The sequence below is a fragment of the Lachnellula hyalina genome, assembly GCF_007821495.1.
Source record: "Lachnellula hyalina strain CBS 185.66 chromosome Unknown contig00135, whole genome shotgun sequence".
NCBI classification, from domain to species: domain Eukaryota; kingdom Fungi; phylum Ascomycota; class Leotiomycetes; order Helotiales; family Lachnaceae; genus Lachnellula; species Lachnellula hyalina.
Window position 1 is genome coordinate 27149 of NW_022157249.1, and position 14111 is coordinate 41259.

The window sequence follows — 14111 nt, forward strand, 5'->3', positions numbered from 1 at the left end:
CAACGTAACCATTTACACTCCTCACCCCGCAGTAGCAATCAACATCAACGGCTTCAATACCTCCCAGTATTGTACTTACGTGCGTGCGCATCATGTCGACCATTGACGATGACAGCTCCAGTTCGAGGGAGGAGGAAATTCGCCTGTCACACATTGCCTGTCACATGTGTCGGAGGTATGTTCAGTACAGTATGATTAGATGTATATTACTCGACTGACATTGATTTCTGACTTTGTAGGCGCAAAATTCGATGGTGAGTCAGATGCTACAGTTAGAAATGATCCTGTGTTAACGATGTGCCATAGTGGTCGAGAACTACCCTGCTGTGAAGTGTGTGAGCGAACATCGCAAGTCTGCGAATACCCGGCTCAAGTATTGAAGCCAGGCCCTAAAATAGGTATATTACTGTCTGTACACAGGACAAGTCCTGTAATTGACGTTGCGCAGGCTCGACGCAACGGAGTCGCAAGAGGCGGCGTACGCATCGAGACAGCGACGATGGACCAGCCATACCCCCCCATGCGAATTTGAGTGTGGAGCCGAATACCATATTTGAGGGAGAAGTAGCAAGCACGGTAGCAGCTCGTAAAAATAAAAGAAAACCTGCACCAAAAGAAGATGAAGGCAACAATGCGCAGGCGGGTGTTCCTACCACTGGAAGTAGTCAAGGTCAGCGGCAGACTTTGTCGAATAGAGAAGTTGAGAGCCAAGAGAGTGCGAATGCACGCCGTAGCTCGATAAATATTCAAGATCTCTCCTTCATATTACATCCAGCACACGAAGCATCCACGCCGGAGGAGAAGAACACGACGCCACGATCTGCAGGCGATGGTCTTGACAACGAAAGGACCTTCATGGTCAATCGTGCTTCGTATGCGCTAAGTGTGAGACCAGATACACTGGAGAGAATGTAAGCCCAAAGCAAGGTGGAAAAGTCGAGAAAAAAAGCTAAATTTCGGTCTAGGATCCACATCTACTTTGAAAATATGACCGCAATAAGCATTTTGCATGAGCCAACTTTTGAGGCAAAGATCCAAAATATTGGCACTAGCTCTGTAGCTCAGGTGCATGCTCTTTTGGCAGCTGTGTTGGCATTTTCGGCGAGATTCTACCCTCAAGAAGACCATGGCGGGCATAGGTACGACTTTAGTGGTCCCGCGGAAACAATCCACCAACCTGCCTTCTTCCTCGACCTGGCTTCGAAGTTTGCCGATGAGGCTCTCAAGGAGTGTGATGAAGAAGCACCCCCTCTTTGTGTCGTCCAAGCACTGGTCCTCATTGCACATGGTCAGCTCACCCAGGGTGTACGTGGCAAGGCATGGAGGTCTCTTGGGACGTGTGTGCGCCTCGCATACGAATTAAATTTGCATCTCGTGGACGCTGCACATCCACAAGAAACCGTAGACGTACAACAGTGGTGCGACCTCGAGGAGGAGCGCCGGGTATGGTGGGCTATCTGGGAAATGGATGTCTTCGCCAGTACAGTCCGGCGATGCCCAACAGCTGTGAACTGGTCCCAGATTGAAACATTGCTTCCTGTTGAAGATGAGCATGTAATCAACACCTTTCATTGTTATTCCTCTCTTAATTCGCTTCGTCGAGCCTCTGAAGAGCGCTTCATATTATCGACTCTTGCTCTTTACATGAAACAATACTAATTCATCATAGTGGTACACACGCAAACCTCAGGCAAGTTGCTTTTTGGAACCAGATCCAGTTCGCCGATGGAAAGTGCTACAGGATTCTGGGAATCAGTCCCCTAAAGCATGGTACATTATTATCAATTCCCTGATGAAGGATGCGCAGTCTATATCAAGTCCGAGAGGTGTTCCGAACCTGTCCTCGCCGGCTGCACATCGTCTGTCCCCCAAATCTACCAAGGACCAGAAGCAAAATGCTAGAATAACGGAACAGGCAAAGGAGAAGATGGAAACGCTTACCAACTCCGTCTACTGCTTTACTATGGCGCTACCATCACATTTGAAGTACCGAAACCAGTACCTAGGGTTTGATGCTCCACAGCCCGGCCAGCCATCTTCCTTACGACAATCTCATTGCGGGTTATATAACATCCATATGATGACCCAACTCGCAAGACTCATGATACACCACTACGACATATTCAGTGAATCCGCTCGGGAGGGTCGTATAATCCAAGACCAACGAAAAGAAAATTCGGGCGGGTGCTCAACACCAAGTTCCATGAACAGCAGTGACAATATTGCCGAGAATCAGTACTTTGAGGCCGCCGATGAGGTCCTGAATATCATCCGTCGCAGCAGTGAGAACCATATCCAGTGGATCAACAATTTTCTTGCCAGCACAATATGGCTTGCTTCGGCAGTACAGCTAGTTCGTAAAGAATTTGGCCCACCGGGAACAAATATATCCCTTATCAAGTCTAAGTTCGAAGTACTGAATATCACATACAAGAAATGTGTTTCGTTCTGGAATATCCAGACCGCGATGCAGCGGAACCTTGAAACCTTGGAGTCACAACTGGAGCAGATATGCGTTTCAATCCCAAAGAAACCAAACAATTTTCAGCCGAAAGTGCGTCGTAGACAACGGATATGCAAGGATGACACGCATACTCTAGAAAAGGAAAACGACTTACAATCTGAAAATAGTAAATCAAGTCTCACTTTAAATATGAAGTTTACGTACTAATATACACTTGTCGCAGGACAGTCCCTTCAATCCGAGAACCTCAATGATCGCACTCCCCGCGGGTCTAGCAATTTATGCAGTCAACAAACGCCTCCACTTACAAACAGCTCAAATTCTAGCAGTAATGCTGCGATAAATCTGGGGCCAAGGTGTCAACAATCCCGAGACGAACGATTTCAAAGTCACGAGCAGCTACAGGCGTTGCCACAGCACAATTCACACCATCAGCCTCAAGTTTCCCGGGACTACCTAGCACCGCTGTCTCCCGCACTTTCTACTCTTGATTTTATGCACTTTTCGTCACAAATGGACAAAGATGCGCACCAGCAGGCGCAGTACTCAGACGGTGGAGCGTCGGTCTCGCCACAATACTCGAACGACCAGGGAGAAGCTTTATTTTCGGGGCTACACGAGGGCCAGTTTCTCGGCTTGGGACAAGATCCGCTACAAGGCCAGGCGTTTGGGAAGCATATGGATGGGTGGAATTCAGAGCTGCCGAATTATATCGACGAATTGCTAAGTGGAGCCTATATGTACTAAACCGTGTAACGAGTCACTGCTTCATTGTGCATCACGACTTGGGCGCTTGCCATGTATATAGACACTTAACGCTATTCGGTGATTCTCTTGCTATACATTGATTAATGATAAAATAAGGTGCTTTTTTGCCCTCCTTGCTCACTTAGCCTCTCATGTCAAGAACGACTCTGGGAGATCTGGACCTGTAGTGTGATGAACCGTTAGCCGAAAAATTCAAATCATCTATCGAAATCAGAGCCGGAAGAGTTTGAGACTACTCACCCCACACGGCCAAATCATCATGGCTTGCCACACCAACGTTAGTCGGTACTTTGTTGTTCATCAGGTCGCCATCAACATAGTGCTCCAGGATGAATTTCGACGGGTCAAACCAGTAGTCGAAGATTTGACTCCCCATGATATGTCTTCCCACACCCCAGCATATCTCATACTCTTTATGGCGCAACCAGTCATGGCCGAGTACTTGAGTGTCAAAGTCGTGTGTTTCGAAGGAAGCGTGGTGTACGTGGCTAGCGGGCCCTTCGAAGAAGAAGAAAGTGTGGTGGTCGACAAGGGTATCAGGGCCTCGATCAATGCGGTTAAAGGCTGTGACATTGTGGCCCGTGGGAGTATGAAGGAGCTGAAGGATATCGTGTTAGATTTGATTCATGGTGGCTTGAATGTAGACCCCGGAGACTTACATCGCTAGCTATGAGATTGAAACGGGATTGATAGAACTCGTATGTCTTGGCAAAGTTTGTCACTACCATTCCAAAATGGCCAAGTTTGTGGACTGGAGCCGGTCCTTTGGAACAGAAAATGGTCAGTCATCTTGTCAAATTAAGTCTATGACAGCCTTACTCTTCTCAAATCGTTGGAATTTATTTGCTGCTCTCGTCTTCACCCGAGGCTACACAAAGATAAACATAGTAAGTAAATAAAGAGGTGACACAGCAGCTCTTCAAGATAGATAAACTTACGAAATTGAAATCTAACTTTGGAAATGAAAGTTGCTCATCTGAATCCGGGGTCCTCTCCTCCTGACCCCACACCAAATGCATTGGGAACCCATCTACCGGATCCTTGAACGTCAAACCTTTCCCCCCGCCTGGGGAATCTTTCAAGTCATAAATAGGCGTTGCTTCTGGCAGCGTCTTTGCAGCATACTCTAAATCGTCCAGGCTCTCGACAACAAAGCCCGCACCCCCGAATTTGTTCTCTTCGCCGGAGCTTAAGCAGTATACCCAAGGATCGATGCCATAGCCGCGATAGTAGGTCTTGTCGGCGCTGGGAGAGGGAGACGTGCATTCGAAGAGGCCGAAATCAGCGAGAAACTCCTTCTGCTTGGCGATGGAGCTTGCGGCATGTGTATAGTAGACATGAGAAATACGTTTAAGTTGGATTTTTCGTAATTCTGGCTCGGCGGTGACCATGTTTGCGAAAATATATGTTGATAACTACCGACCTGGAATAAAACTTGATAGATAGGATGCTAGGCTGGTGAGTCGAAACGTAGCAGACAATGTTCAAAACCTCGGTGGCACTAGATATAGTCACGGTAGGCTTTCAATTTTCAACCAAGATGAACCGTTGATTACCAGTTTCTTACAAAATATTATTTACTGTTTGTCATGTATGTTCGGATGAATAGGCCATGCGGTATCGCCCCATATTGCATGGCGGGGAACGGGCGAATTGCCGAATCTGTCTCCACATGACTTGACAACGACGACCTCCGGACCAACTTCGCTACAATCCAAATATCCAAAATAATTATTCTCACTCTTGGACGACGATTTTCTGCTGCGGATTCTGATCACGGAGAGACGTCTGGCTGGATCTTCGTAACTTCGGAACTATCCCGCCCTCTGCATATTTTACCGGCCCCGGCCGATCCAACCCCATACGGAGCTATGTTTTGTTTACTGGGGAAAAACATGTCATTCTTCTGGAACTCGAGTAGTTCTTATAGTTCTTATAGTTTCTGTCATCCTACTACTATGAGGAAGCAACGCGGAAGATGAGTTCTTTACCACCCACTGTAAATGGCACTGCTGCCCATAGCGAAAACGGACAATCAGAAATACCCCCCCAGGGTGCGAATAGCAATACAATCCATAGCCAAAACGGAGAGTTAGAGACACCTTCCCCGGCTGTCAACAACTTTCTACCAAACGGCCTCCCAGGCGGTGCCTCACAAACACATCAACCCGCTGTCAATGGTTCCTCGCCACAGGAACTGCCAGGCGATGTCCCTACGAAATACGACGTACTCATCATTGGTACGGGGCCAGCAGGAGCCTCTTTAGCTTCCTTTCTCACTTCTCATGGAATCACTGGTCTCATGATCAGCTCTGCCGCCACCAGCGCAGATACACCCCGCGCTCATATTACCAACATTGCTGCCCTGGAAGCACTCCGAGATGTGGGCCTGGATGAGGAATGTGTGAGGCTGGGGAGTTTGGGAGACTGCATGATGCACACGAGGTGGTGCCATAGCATGGCTGGCGAGGAATACGCTCGCATCTACTCTTGGGGGAATGATCCCCAACGAAAAGGCGATTATGAAGCTGCCAGCCCGTGTGCACCATGTGACTTGCCTCAAACGTTGCTGGAGCCAGCGCTTATTAAATATGCAACAACACATGGCTTCAAGTGCCGTTTCGATACCTCCTTTGTCTCGTACCAGGATAACGGACCATCTGGTGTTGTCACAACACTTGTGGACAACTTGACTGGAAAAGAGTTCAAGATCCAGTCAAAATATCTCTTTGGGGCCGATGGAGCGCGTTCTCGAGTTATGAAGCAGCTGGCATTGCCTCTCATTGCCAAGCCTGGTTCAGGGGTAGCAATCAATGTGCTCGTGAAAGCGGATCTGTCACATTTGATCGAGCATCGGCAAGGAAATTTGCACTGGGTTATGCAGCCCGACCGGCCACATTGTGATTTGGGATGGATGGCAATTGTTCGAATGGTAAAGCCCTGGACTGAATGGATGTTCATCTTGTTTCCTAAACCTGGAGTTGAACGGCCCGAGCCATCTAGAGAAGAATACCAAGCCCAAGTCAAGAACCTGATCGGCGACGACTCAATTCCAGTAGAAATTGTGAATATATCTCGATGGACGATTAATGACATTGTGGCATCACAGTACTCTCAAGACAACGTCTTCTGTCTTGGTGATGCGGTACATCGCCATCCTCCTTTCAACGGCCTTGGCTCGAATACCTGCATTCAAGACGCTTTCAATCTCGCCTGGAAAATTGCCTACGTCCTCAAGGGTTACGCATCACCGAACCTTCTGTCAACTTACAGTGTGGAGCGGCAACCCGTTGGCCAATCCATCATCAGCCGTGCCAATACGTCTTTCCACGAGCATGCACGCATCTGGAAGGTGTTGGGAATGTTTCCAGAAGAGCTTTCAGAGCGTGTGGCCATGCTGAACGAACTCTCAGCTGCGACTCCTGAAGGACAGAGCCGCCGGAAAGAACTCCAAGCCGCGATCAAGGGAACATCTCACGAGTTCCATGGATTGGGAATCGAGATGAATCAGTTTTACTCAGGCCCCGGCATCTACGTAGCCGATGAGCCAGTACCATTCGCGTTGGAGGGTCGTGCCGCCGAGGATCCAGTGCTTTACTACATGCCGAGCACATACCCCGGCAAACGCCTTCCTCACGTTTGGCTCAACCAAAAAACCCCAGGTACTCCTATATCGACGGTAGATCTCGCTGGGAAGGGAAAGTTCACTCTCCTCACTGGTATCGGCGGCGAGGCTTGGAAATCGGCAGCGGCTGTAGTTGAGAAGGAGTTGAACATCGAGATCAGCGCTTACTCTATTGGTTTCGGACAAGACTGGGTAGATGTGTATTCGGATTGGGACAGCGTGAGGGGGGTGAACGAGTCAGGTGTCCTTCTAGTGAGACCCGACCGTTTTGTGGCCTGGAGATCTAGCGATGTCTTAAGCGGTGAAACGGCATGCGCAGATAAGTTGGTACAAGTGATGAGGAGTATTCTAAAGAATTAGTTTCAGCTGTATGGAGGATGTTACTATGTGTTAAACTAGCGAAGTTTAAATATGTTTCTGGAGTTTCAATGGAGTTTCTATCGACTTTTTATGTTTCGCTATGAGTTATTAGAATGCTCGAATTAGAGGACGTCTTAAGAAACATATTACATTGCTGCTACAGTCCCAACATCGTGCTTATAATAGAGAAATGTCAACATAAACGCTATTGGGAACTCCAATTTGTAATCCTAGTGTGCAACAAATTGAACTTTGTGCACAGGACTCATATTTGGCGTTTTCACCTCAAAGACGGAAACTGGCTAGATGGCTTCATATCTCGGTAGATCTCAAGCTATACCTATTTGTGGCGTCGTATTGAATCCGATAAAACTCTCCGAGGCGGCAGATCTCGATTTAGATCTTGCCGTATAACTAAGTATGAGCCTTCTACTTTTTAAAGGAGGTACCCTGAAAATAAAGGTAAAACCTTCTGAGGCTCGTATGTGCTAATCATACTTTGAAGATCCAAAGCCCATAGGCTATAAGACCGAGTTGGACAACCGAACGCTAGCGAATGGGCATATATGTGATGACCTTCTTAGTAGACAAGACAGGGTAATATATTTTAATCGGAATCATTCGGTAGCACAAGTTATATTCATCCGAATCTGTGACTGTTGTTTCATAATACTACTTGTGCCTACTACTGAGCAGCAAGACCAAACTCCGCAATGGCCTCCATGTCCTTTCCGGTTGCGTTCTTTACTATATACTGCACATGATCCAGACAGCTACTGGCGGCATAGGGCTCGTCTCCTACTCCAAAGACTTTATTCCAATCACTCAACCAGCCTTCAGTAGTTGCTGCATTGCTTCCCGGGTAAGTTGCGAACGTCTCCCTCGCGGCCCTTCCGGCAGAGACGGTGAACATCTCCCCAGAAACCGGACATTCATCACTCGCGAGCAATACAACAAAGGGGCTGATCTTTGCCGGATCAAAATACGTCCTCGTGACCAGCTTTGTCCCTTCGCTCATATCACCCATTCTCGACCATCCACTTGGTAATATTCCATTGATCTTGATCCCATCTCTCTCGGAAAATCGTCCTAGATCTCTGGTCAACGCATAGATCGCCCCCTTCGAAGCGGCGTATGCACAGTCGCCCCCAGCACCAAATCCGTATATTGAATTGGAAGAGACGTTGATGACACGTCCGTGGCCCTGTTTTCGCATAAGCGCGTAGGCGGCGCTGGTCATGAGTGTCGTGCCCAGGACACCGATTTCAAGAACCCGCATAAATGCCTCACCGTCTACATCGTCGTGCGAGGAGGGCTTTCCCGCGATACCAGCGTTGTTGACTAGTATATCGACAGTGCCATAGGTTTTGACCGCATCTGCAATGATTTCTTTGGCATCTTTTGAGACATCGTGACTATCCGCAACGGCGGTGCCTCCAGCTGTTGTAATTTCATCGACGACGGCTTGGGCCCGTTCCGAGGTACCAGGACGACCATCCAGGGTCCCACCATAGTCATTCACGACGACCTTTGCGCCAGCGGCTGCCAATGAAATGGCGTATTCTCGTCCCAGACCCCCACCGGCTCCGGTCACGATTGCCACTCGACCTTTGACTGACATGGCGAGAGAGATGATCCTAGGACTCTGACTGTGCTACTAGTGATTCTGAAGTTGGTGGTTGTCTAGTGTATGTATCTTAAAGTTCCAAGGACGAGGCTATATCTATACGATAGTGAGAGGAATTGTGAGCGGGGGTGGCAAGATTGTTATTATCTCTCACGAACCGTACACGCTCTGTCTTTTTTTCCGTGAAGGTGACCGAGGTCAGTTCTATCAAGGGTTAGAGAAAGTACCCATCACCAGTAATTCTACTAAAAGAAGACTCGCTTACGTCTTGAGATGCGGATCAGTTTCGGTGTTGGAAGCCGTTTTACTCTTTCTCTATATTGAGCACGGAGCGAAACTTATCCATGGGCCGTGCCGTGGGCTCGGTACTATACGTAGATGGGATGGATGCAGGGGGGTGCGAAATCTGTGCGATGATGCAGCGCTGTTTTACGGCACTGCATTCAACTTCTTTATGCAACTTCCTTATTTGGCTTCCCTCCTTGATCTGTTTGACGATCTCATGTATCTTTTGCAAAGTACGGAGTAGCGTTCCCAGATACGATGTTTCTGGGTTTCGCTAGCGCTGATCTGCACGTGTCTGGCGCCACTTATTTAGAGCGTAAACAGCTACCAAACCAGATTCGCATATAAAATCGGGTTGAAACTTAATAGAAGGTCATTTTGATAAACTTTCAATTAGGGCCTTAAGTGATGTTGGATGTTTGAAGCCCTGTGTATGTCAAGATCTCATTATTCGCTAGCAAATATATATCAACAAGCTAAATAGAAGTATAATAAGACTAGTGCTCTCTATAGAGGGGATATACTGTACAGGCGGGGCATAGTTCGTTGCAGAAAGGTTGCATAGCCACTGTAATGGTTTCGATTCCCCATGTGAATAGCGACCTTGTCTATCACTCTTAAGTCTATTGCTTAGGTTTCCGAAGTGAGTCCGGAAATCCTTTGGCTCACTCCGTAACAACTAGTGACCCCACACCCCGCTCCCCACAATCCCAAAAGTATTTGGAACGTGCACCCTGGTATTGGTTGATAAAGAGTTCCGGTGACCCAGCATACCTCTCCAGCTTCTTTCACACCAGAATTGGCTTTGTGATTGATTTGGCTACCTTTGAACAAGAATTATCTTTCAAATATGTCTATTCCAATTCCGTTCTACGTTCCGTACATAGTCGTGTCGCTTATAGCGATTTCTATCTACCGCGTATTACGGATTGGTCGGCGTGATTCTCGCATGCCACCAGGCCCACCAACGGTCCCATTTTTCGGCAACGCGCTCCAGATTCCAACCACTGGTTTGGGCAAAAAGTAAGAGAAAGAAAACAATGAAGTATAGTATCCTAATCTAACTTTTAAAATTTAGATTCCATGCCTGGTCCAAGGAGTATGGCTCGGTTTTCTCACTCAAGGTTGGCGGGTCCAACATCATTGTTCTGTGCGATCGCAAGTCCGTTCACGACTTGCTTGATAAGAAGGGCAGCATCTACTCCGACAGACCTCCCCAATATGTGGCCAATTACATTACTCATGGAGACCACTTAACGCTCCAAAATCAAACTCCATCCTGGAGAGAGAAACGATCAGTCGTAACCCGCAACCTCAACCCAAAAATGCTCGACGAAAAGCACTGGCGTGTTCAAGAGGCTGAGTAAGGGAATCCGTTACCTTTTTGTAGTTGAAGTTCTGAGCTGACGTGGGACTACTTGTGAAGAGCAGTTTTCTTCATGAACAATCTTTTAAAGCGGCCAGATGAGATATTCGAGCTGGCTAAGCTTTACACAGCTTCGGTAGCAGCCACCCTTCTGTATGGACAGAGAGCTACTGATATCGACTCATTCTGGTACAAGGATCTCTATGAGTTGATGGAACAGGTAAAAACCTCTAGAAAATGGTCATCGTTTTCACAATCAGTTTACTTACACATTTATAGTGGCTTACTGCACAAGAACCCGGAGCAAATCCTCCAGTTGATGAGATTCCCATCCTCCAATTGTTCCCTGGGCACTGGAAGAAACGGGCGGTGAAGACACGGAAGACTATGGACGATATGTGGACCAAAGCCAGGGAAATTGTTGACGCACGCAGGGCCAGAGGAGACAAACGTGACTGTTTCATCGACTCCAAACTTGATGAATTTGAGAAGAGTGGCTTTCCCATGTCTCAACACTCATTCAACAACCTCTTCGGGGAGCTTCTTGAAGCTGGAGCCGACACTACTGCAAATTCTATATTGACTTTGATCCTGGCATTTGCCAAGTATCCGGAAGTGCAGCGGAGAGCCCGGGAGGAAATCGATAAAGTTTGTGGTACAGAGAGGGCTCCATTATTCTCGGACTTCAAGAATCTTCCATATATCAATGCCTGTGTCAAGGAAGGAATGAGGTGGCGGCCGACGTAAGTTTCCAACAACAGCTTGGTTTTAGTGTGTTATTCTGACTTTGAATAGAGCTCCTGCGGGTCTACCCCACATGTCTAACAAAGGTAAGCAGAGATCCTATACTATTCTTCATGAGAGATATAAAGCTAAACTATTATCAGACGACGTGTATGAGGGCATGTTAATCCCCAAAGGAAGTATGATTTTTGTTGGTATCTGGGCCATCCATCAGAACGACAAGATTTACCCGGATTGTGACAAGTTTGATCCTGACCGGTACCTTGGGCATCCTGGACTTGCAGCCGAATATGCAGTAGGGTCAGATTATAATAGACGAGATAAGTTTACCTCTCTAGATGCCTTTTCTTAGGCTAACATTGGTTTCACATCATTATGGATATGGAGCAGGCAGACGCATGTGTCCTGGCATGCATCTTGCGGAACGGAATATGTGGCGAATTGCTGCGAAACTGCTCTGGGCATTTGACATCTCAGAGCCTGTGGATAGTGAGGGAAATGTGGTGCCCTTAGATCCTAATGGGTATAACTCGGCCATATTAGTCAGTCCGCTACCTTTTAAGGTGAGAGTGGTTCCGCGAAGTAAAGAGCATCTTGTAGCTATAGAAAGGGAGTTGGCTGGGGCCAAGGAGTTTATGTCGCAGTGGGAATAGAGATGTTATAATTTTGCACAACTTTAACCAGGTTCCCTTAATATAGTGAATATACCTTTAGCGCAGCAAATCAATATATCACGCGGTCAATAATAAGAGCAAGATAGAGATTATCTGTGTTGTTATAAAATATACGGTATACGCAGAAAAGCTTTCAAGTGCAACTATGAAATCCTCAACTTTTGATAGTGTCTGTACTGATGCAAACATGGTTCCAAGGTTCCTCAAGAAAGAGCAGCTGGTATTATTGACCCATTGCTGCATTTGTAAATCGCAAAGCCAAAGCTGTAGCAGCAACCGAACTTGTTGCAAGAAATTTAATTTCTTGTTATGAAACAAAATTGAAGCCTCTTATGCGTTTATGCGTTTGAAAGGAATCGACCCGCATTTTGAGAACTTGAGAGATGACTACTTTATTCCATGATCTTTGTTGCACATCTTCACATGCATGCGTATTAAGAATGTATTAGACGTATGACATTGAATAATGCAATTCTTATTGGGATTACTTTTTCAAATCATTATAATGGTATGCCTACGGTGAAGCCTCCATCAACCGCAATATTCTGACCAGTCACCCACTGTGCTTCATCTGTAAGCAGGAAGACCACGACATTCGCAATGTCGTTTGGCTCTCCAAGCCTAGGCCATGGAGTTCCCTTTTTCATTTCTGCGATAATTAAAGGATCGTTGAAGTTCGTACTTGACATTGCTGTCCGGACGACTCCAGGACAGACTGCATTCACGTTGATGGCGTCCTTAGCATGATCCAATGCGACATTTTTGGTAAGCATAGACACAGCTGCCTTGCTTGCTGCATACGTTGCTTCTCGTCGGATGGCGACGATTCCCGCACTTGAGGAGATGTTTACAATGCGACCTCGACATCCAGACTTGGGATCCACGGGCTGGCGAAGAAACTGCTTGATGGCTTGGCGCATGGATGTGGCACATCCTTTTCCGTTTATCCCCATCATAGCGTCCCACATCTCATCGGTCTCTTCGACGAAGTCACGGAGCGGTAACCATAGTCCCGCATTATTTACGAGGATGTCCAATTTGCCGAATTCCTAAGCACGGGTTAGATTATTCCCATTTTTCGAGGGTGATTGATGCTGACCTTGACCGCAAAGTCAATCAAAGACCAGATTTCTTCCGTCTTCCCCATATCACACTTTTGGAAGGCTGATTTCCCCCCATTGTTGGCGATGACGGTGTGTGTTGGTATGGCCCGGTCATGCTCGAAGCCATGCTGTGCCGCTTCGGCCTTCAAGTCTGAACAAACGACGTGTGCGCCTTCTCGCCCAATTGCGAGTGCGATTGCTCGACCCATGCCGGATGACGATCCGGTTACCACTGCAACTCGTCCATGGAGTCGACCGGATCCATCTAACTTGTACGGCAGTTCCTGCGACATGGTTGTTGTGGGAATGAGGAATATGGGTTACTAGATTAGAATGAGAAGTTGAGATTACTAGATTTCTTGTTCTTGAGCAGCGCAAGCGTTAAGACACTTTTAATAAACGGGAAAATAATATACAGACTACAATGACATCAATTACCAATAACATAGTTCAGGGGTTCCGAGGGGTAAGATACGCTAGGGCGACGGTGCATATTCGGTCGGTATGTCTATACTAGTATACCATACACCGCTCCCTCGGGAATTATCTCCTTTCAAATTCTCCTTCATAAACATGTGATAATTAGGTGGGACTTGGTAAATCGGTACAACATTCCGCAGTAGTTAAGCAATATAATTTAGAGATAGATGGATAAATAGATCGCAGTGAGCATTAGCCCTTTACGCCCGTAATCATCTACAGTTAAATTTGTAATTATAGATATGTAATGGATTTGCTACTATAAACGCTTAGCAAGATGATCAAAATCAGTTTAGCATTCTAAATATTGCGTAGAAAAGTTACATTATAATTCTCTATGTTAGTAATGTGTAATTTAATATAGGGTGAAGATAGTGCTATCATGTTAAGTTAGTCCGGAGACATTCCGGGGCCGCGGGGGCGGGGTTGGGGTTGGGGCGGGGTTGTGGGGAGTGGGATTAAGTGGGACGGGGACGGAACATGAACAATACATTTGACCTAACTAGATGGATAACGCCGTTACTTCAAATCCCATCCATTCTAGGGGAGTGGTCTGAGGCACGGTCCTGATTACCTTTCGTTTCAAACTTCGGCCAACTGTATAAATAAAAATAT

The 14111-nt window shown here is 46.9% G+C and overlaps 6 protein-coding genes across 6 annotated transcripts; 3 read left to right on the forward strand and 3 right to left on the reverse strand.

The window, feature by feature from the left end:
* Positions 1–92: 92 nt before the first annotated feature.
* On the forward strand, positions 93–3211 carry LHYA1_G007593 (uncharacterized protein; the record flags this gene model as incomplete). The annotated part of the gene is made up of 7 exons (XM_031152522.1): positions 93–175; positions 240–254; positions 307–398; positions 449–911; positions 966–1554; positions 1670–2630; positions 2688–3211. 7 exons carry the CDS (start codon positions 93–95, stop codon positions 3209–3211), a joined length of 2727 nt encoding a protein of 908 aa, XP_031003113.1.
* Positions 3212–3464: 253 nt separating this feature from the next.
* mcpII (Metapyrocatechase) lies at positions 3465–4623 on the reverse strand (the record flags this gene model as incomplete). Its single annotated transcript, XM_031152523.1, has 4 exons — positions 3465–3830; positions 3892–3995; positions 4052–4100; positions 4171–4623. The coding sequence occupies 4 exons, from the start codon at positions 4621–4623 to the stop codon at positions 3465–3467; spliced, it is 972 nt and encodes a 323-aa protein (XP_031003112.1).
* Positions 4624–5210: 587 nt separating this feature from the next.
* On the forward strand, positions 5211–7217 carry tfdB_0 (2,4-dichlorophenol 6-monooxygenase; the record flags this gene model as incomplete). Its single annotated transcript, XM_031152524.1, has 1 exon — positions 5211–7217. One exon carries the CDS (start codon positions 5211–5213, stop codon positions 7215–7217), a length of 2007 nt encoding a protein of 668 aa, XP_031003107.1.
* A 685-nt stretch (positions 7218–7902) lies between these two features.
* FOX2 (Peroxisomal hydratase-dehydrogenase-epimerase) lies at positions 7903–8838 on the reverse strand (the record flags this gene model as incomplete). Its single annotated transcript, XM_031152525.1, has 1 exon — positions 7903–8838. The coding sequence occupies one exon, from the start codon at positions 8836–8838 to the stop codon at positions 7903–7905; it is 936 nt and encodes a 311-aa protein (XP_031003111.1).
* A 1141-nt stretch (positions 8839–9979) lies between these two features.
* Positions 9980–11892, forward strand: patI_1 (Cytochrome P450 monooxygenase; the record flags this gene model as incomplete). The annotated part of the gene is made up of 7 exons (XM_031152526.1): positions 9980–10152; positions 10208–10492; positions 10556–10715; positions 10775–11238; positions 11291–11325; positions 11383–11539; positions 11592–11892. 7 exons carry the CDS (start codon positions 9980–9982, stop codon positions 11890–11892), a joined length of 1575 nt encoding a protein of 524 aa, XP_031003110.1.
* Positions 11893–12413: 521 nt separating this feature from the next.
* LHYA1_G007598 (putative short-chain type dehydrogenase/reductase) lies at positions 12414–13309 on the reverse strand (the record flags this gene model as incomplete). Its single annotated transcript, XM_031152527.1, has 2 exons — positions 12414–12962; positions 13013–13309. 2 exons carry the CDS (start codon positions 13307–13309, stop codon positions 12414–12416), a joined length of 846 nt encoding a protein of 281 aa, XP_031003109.1.
* Between the last annotated feature and the right edge of the window lie 802 nt (positions 13310–14111).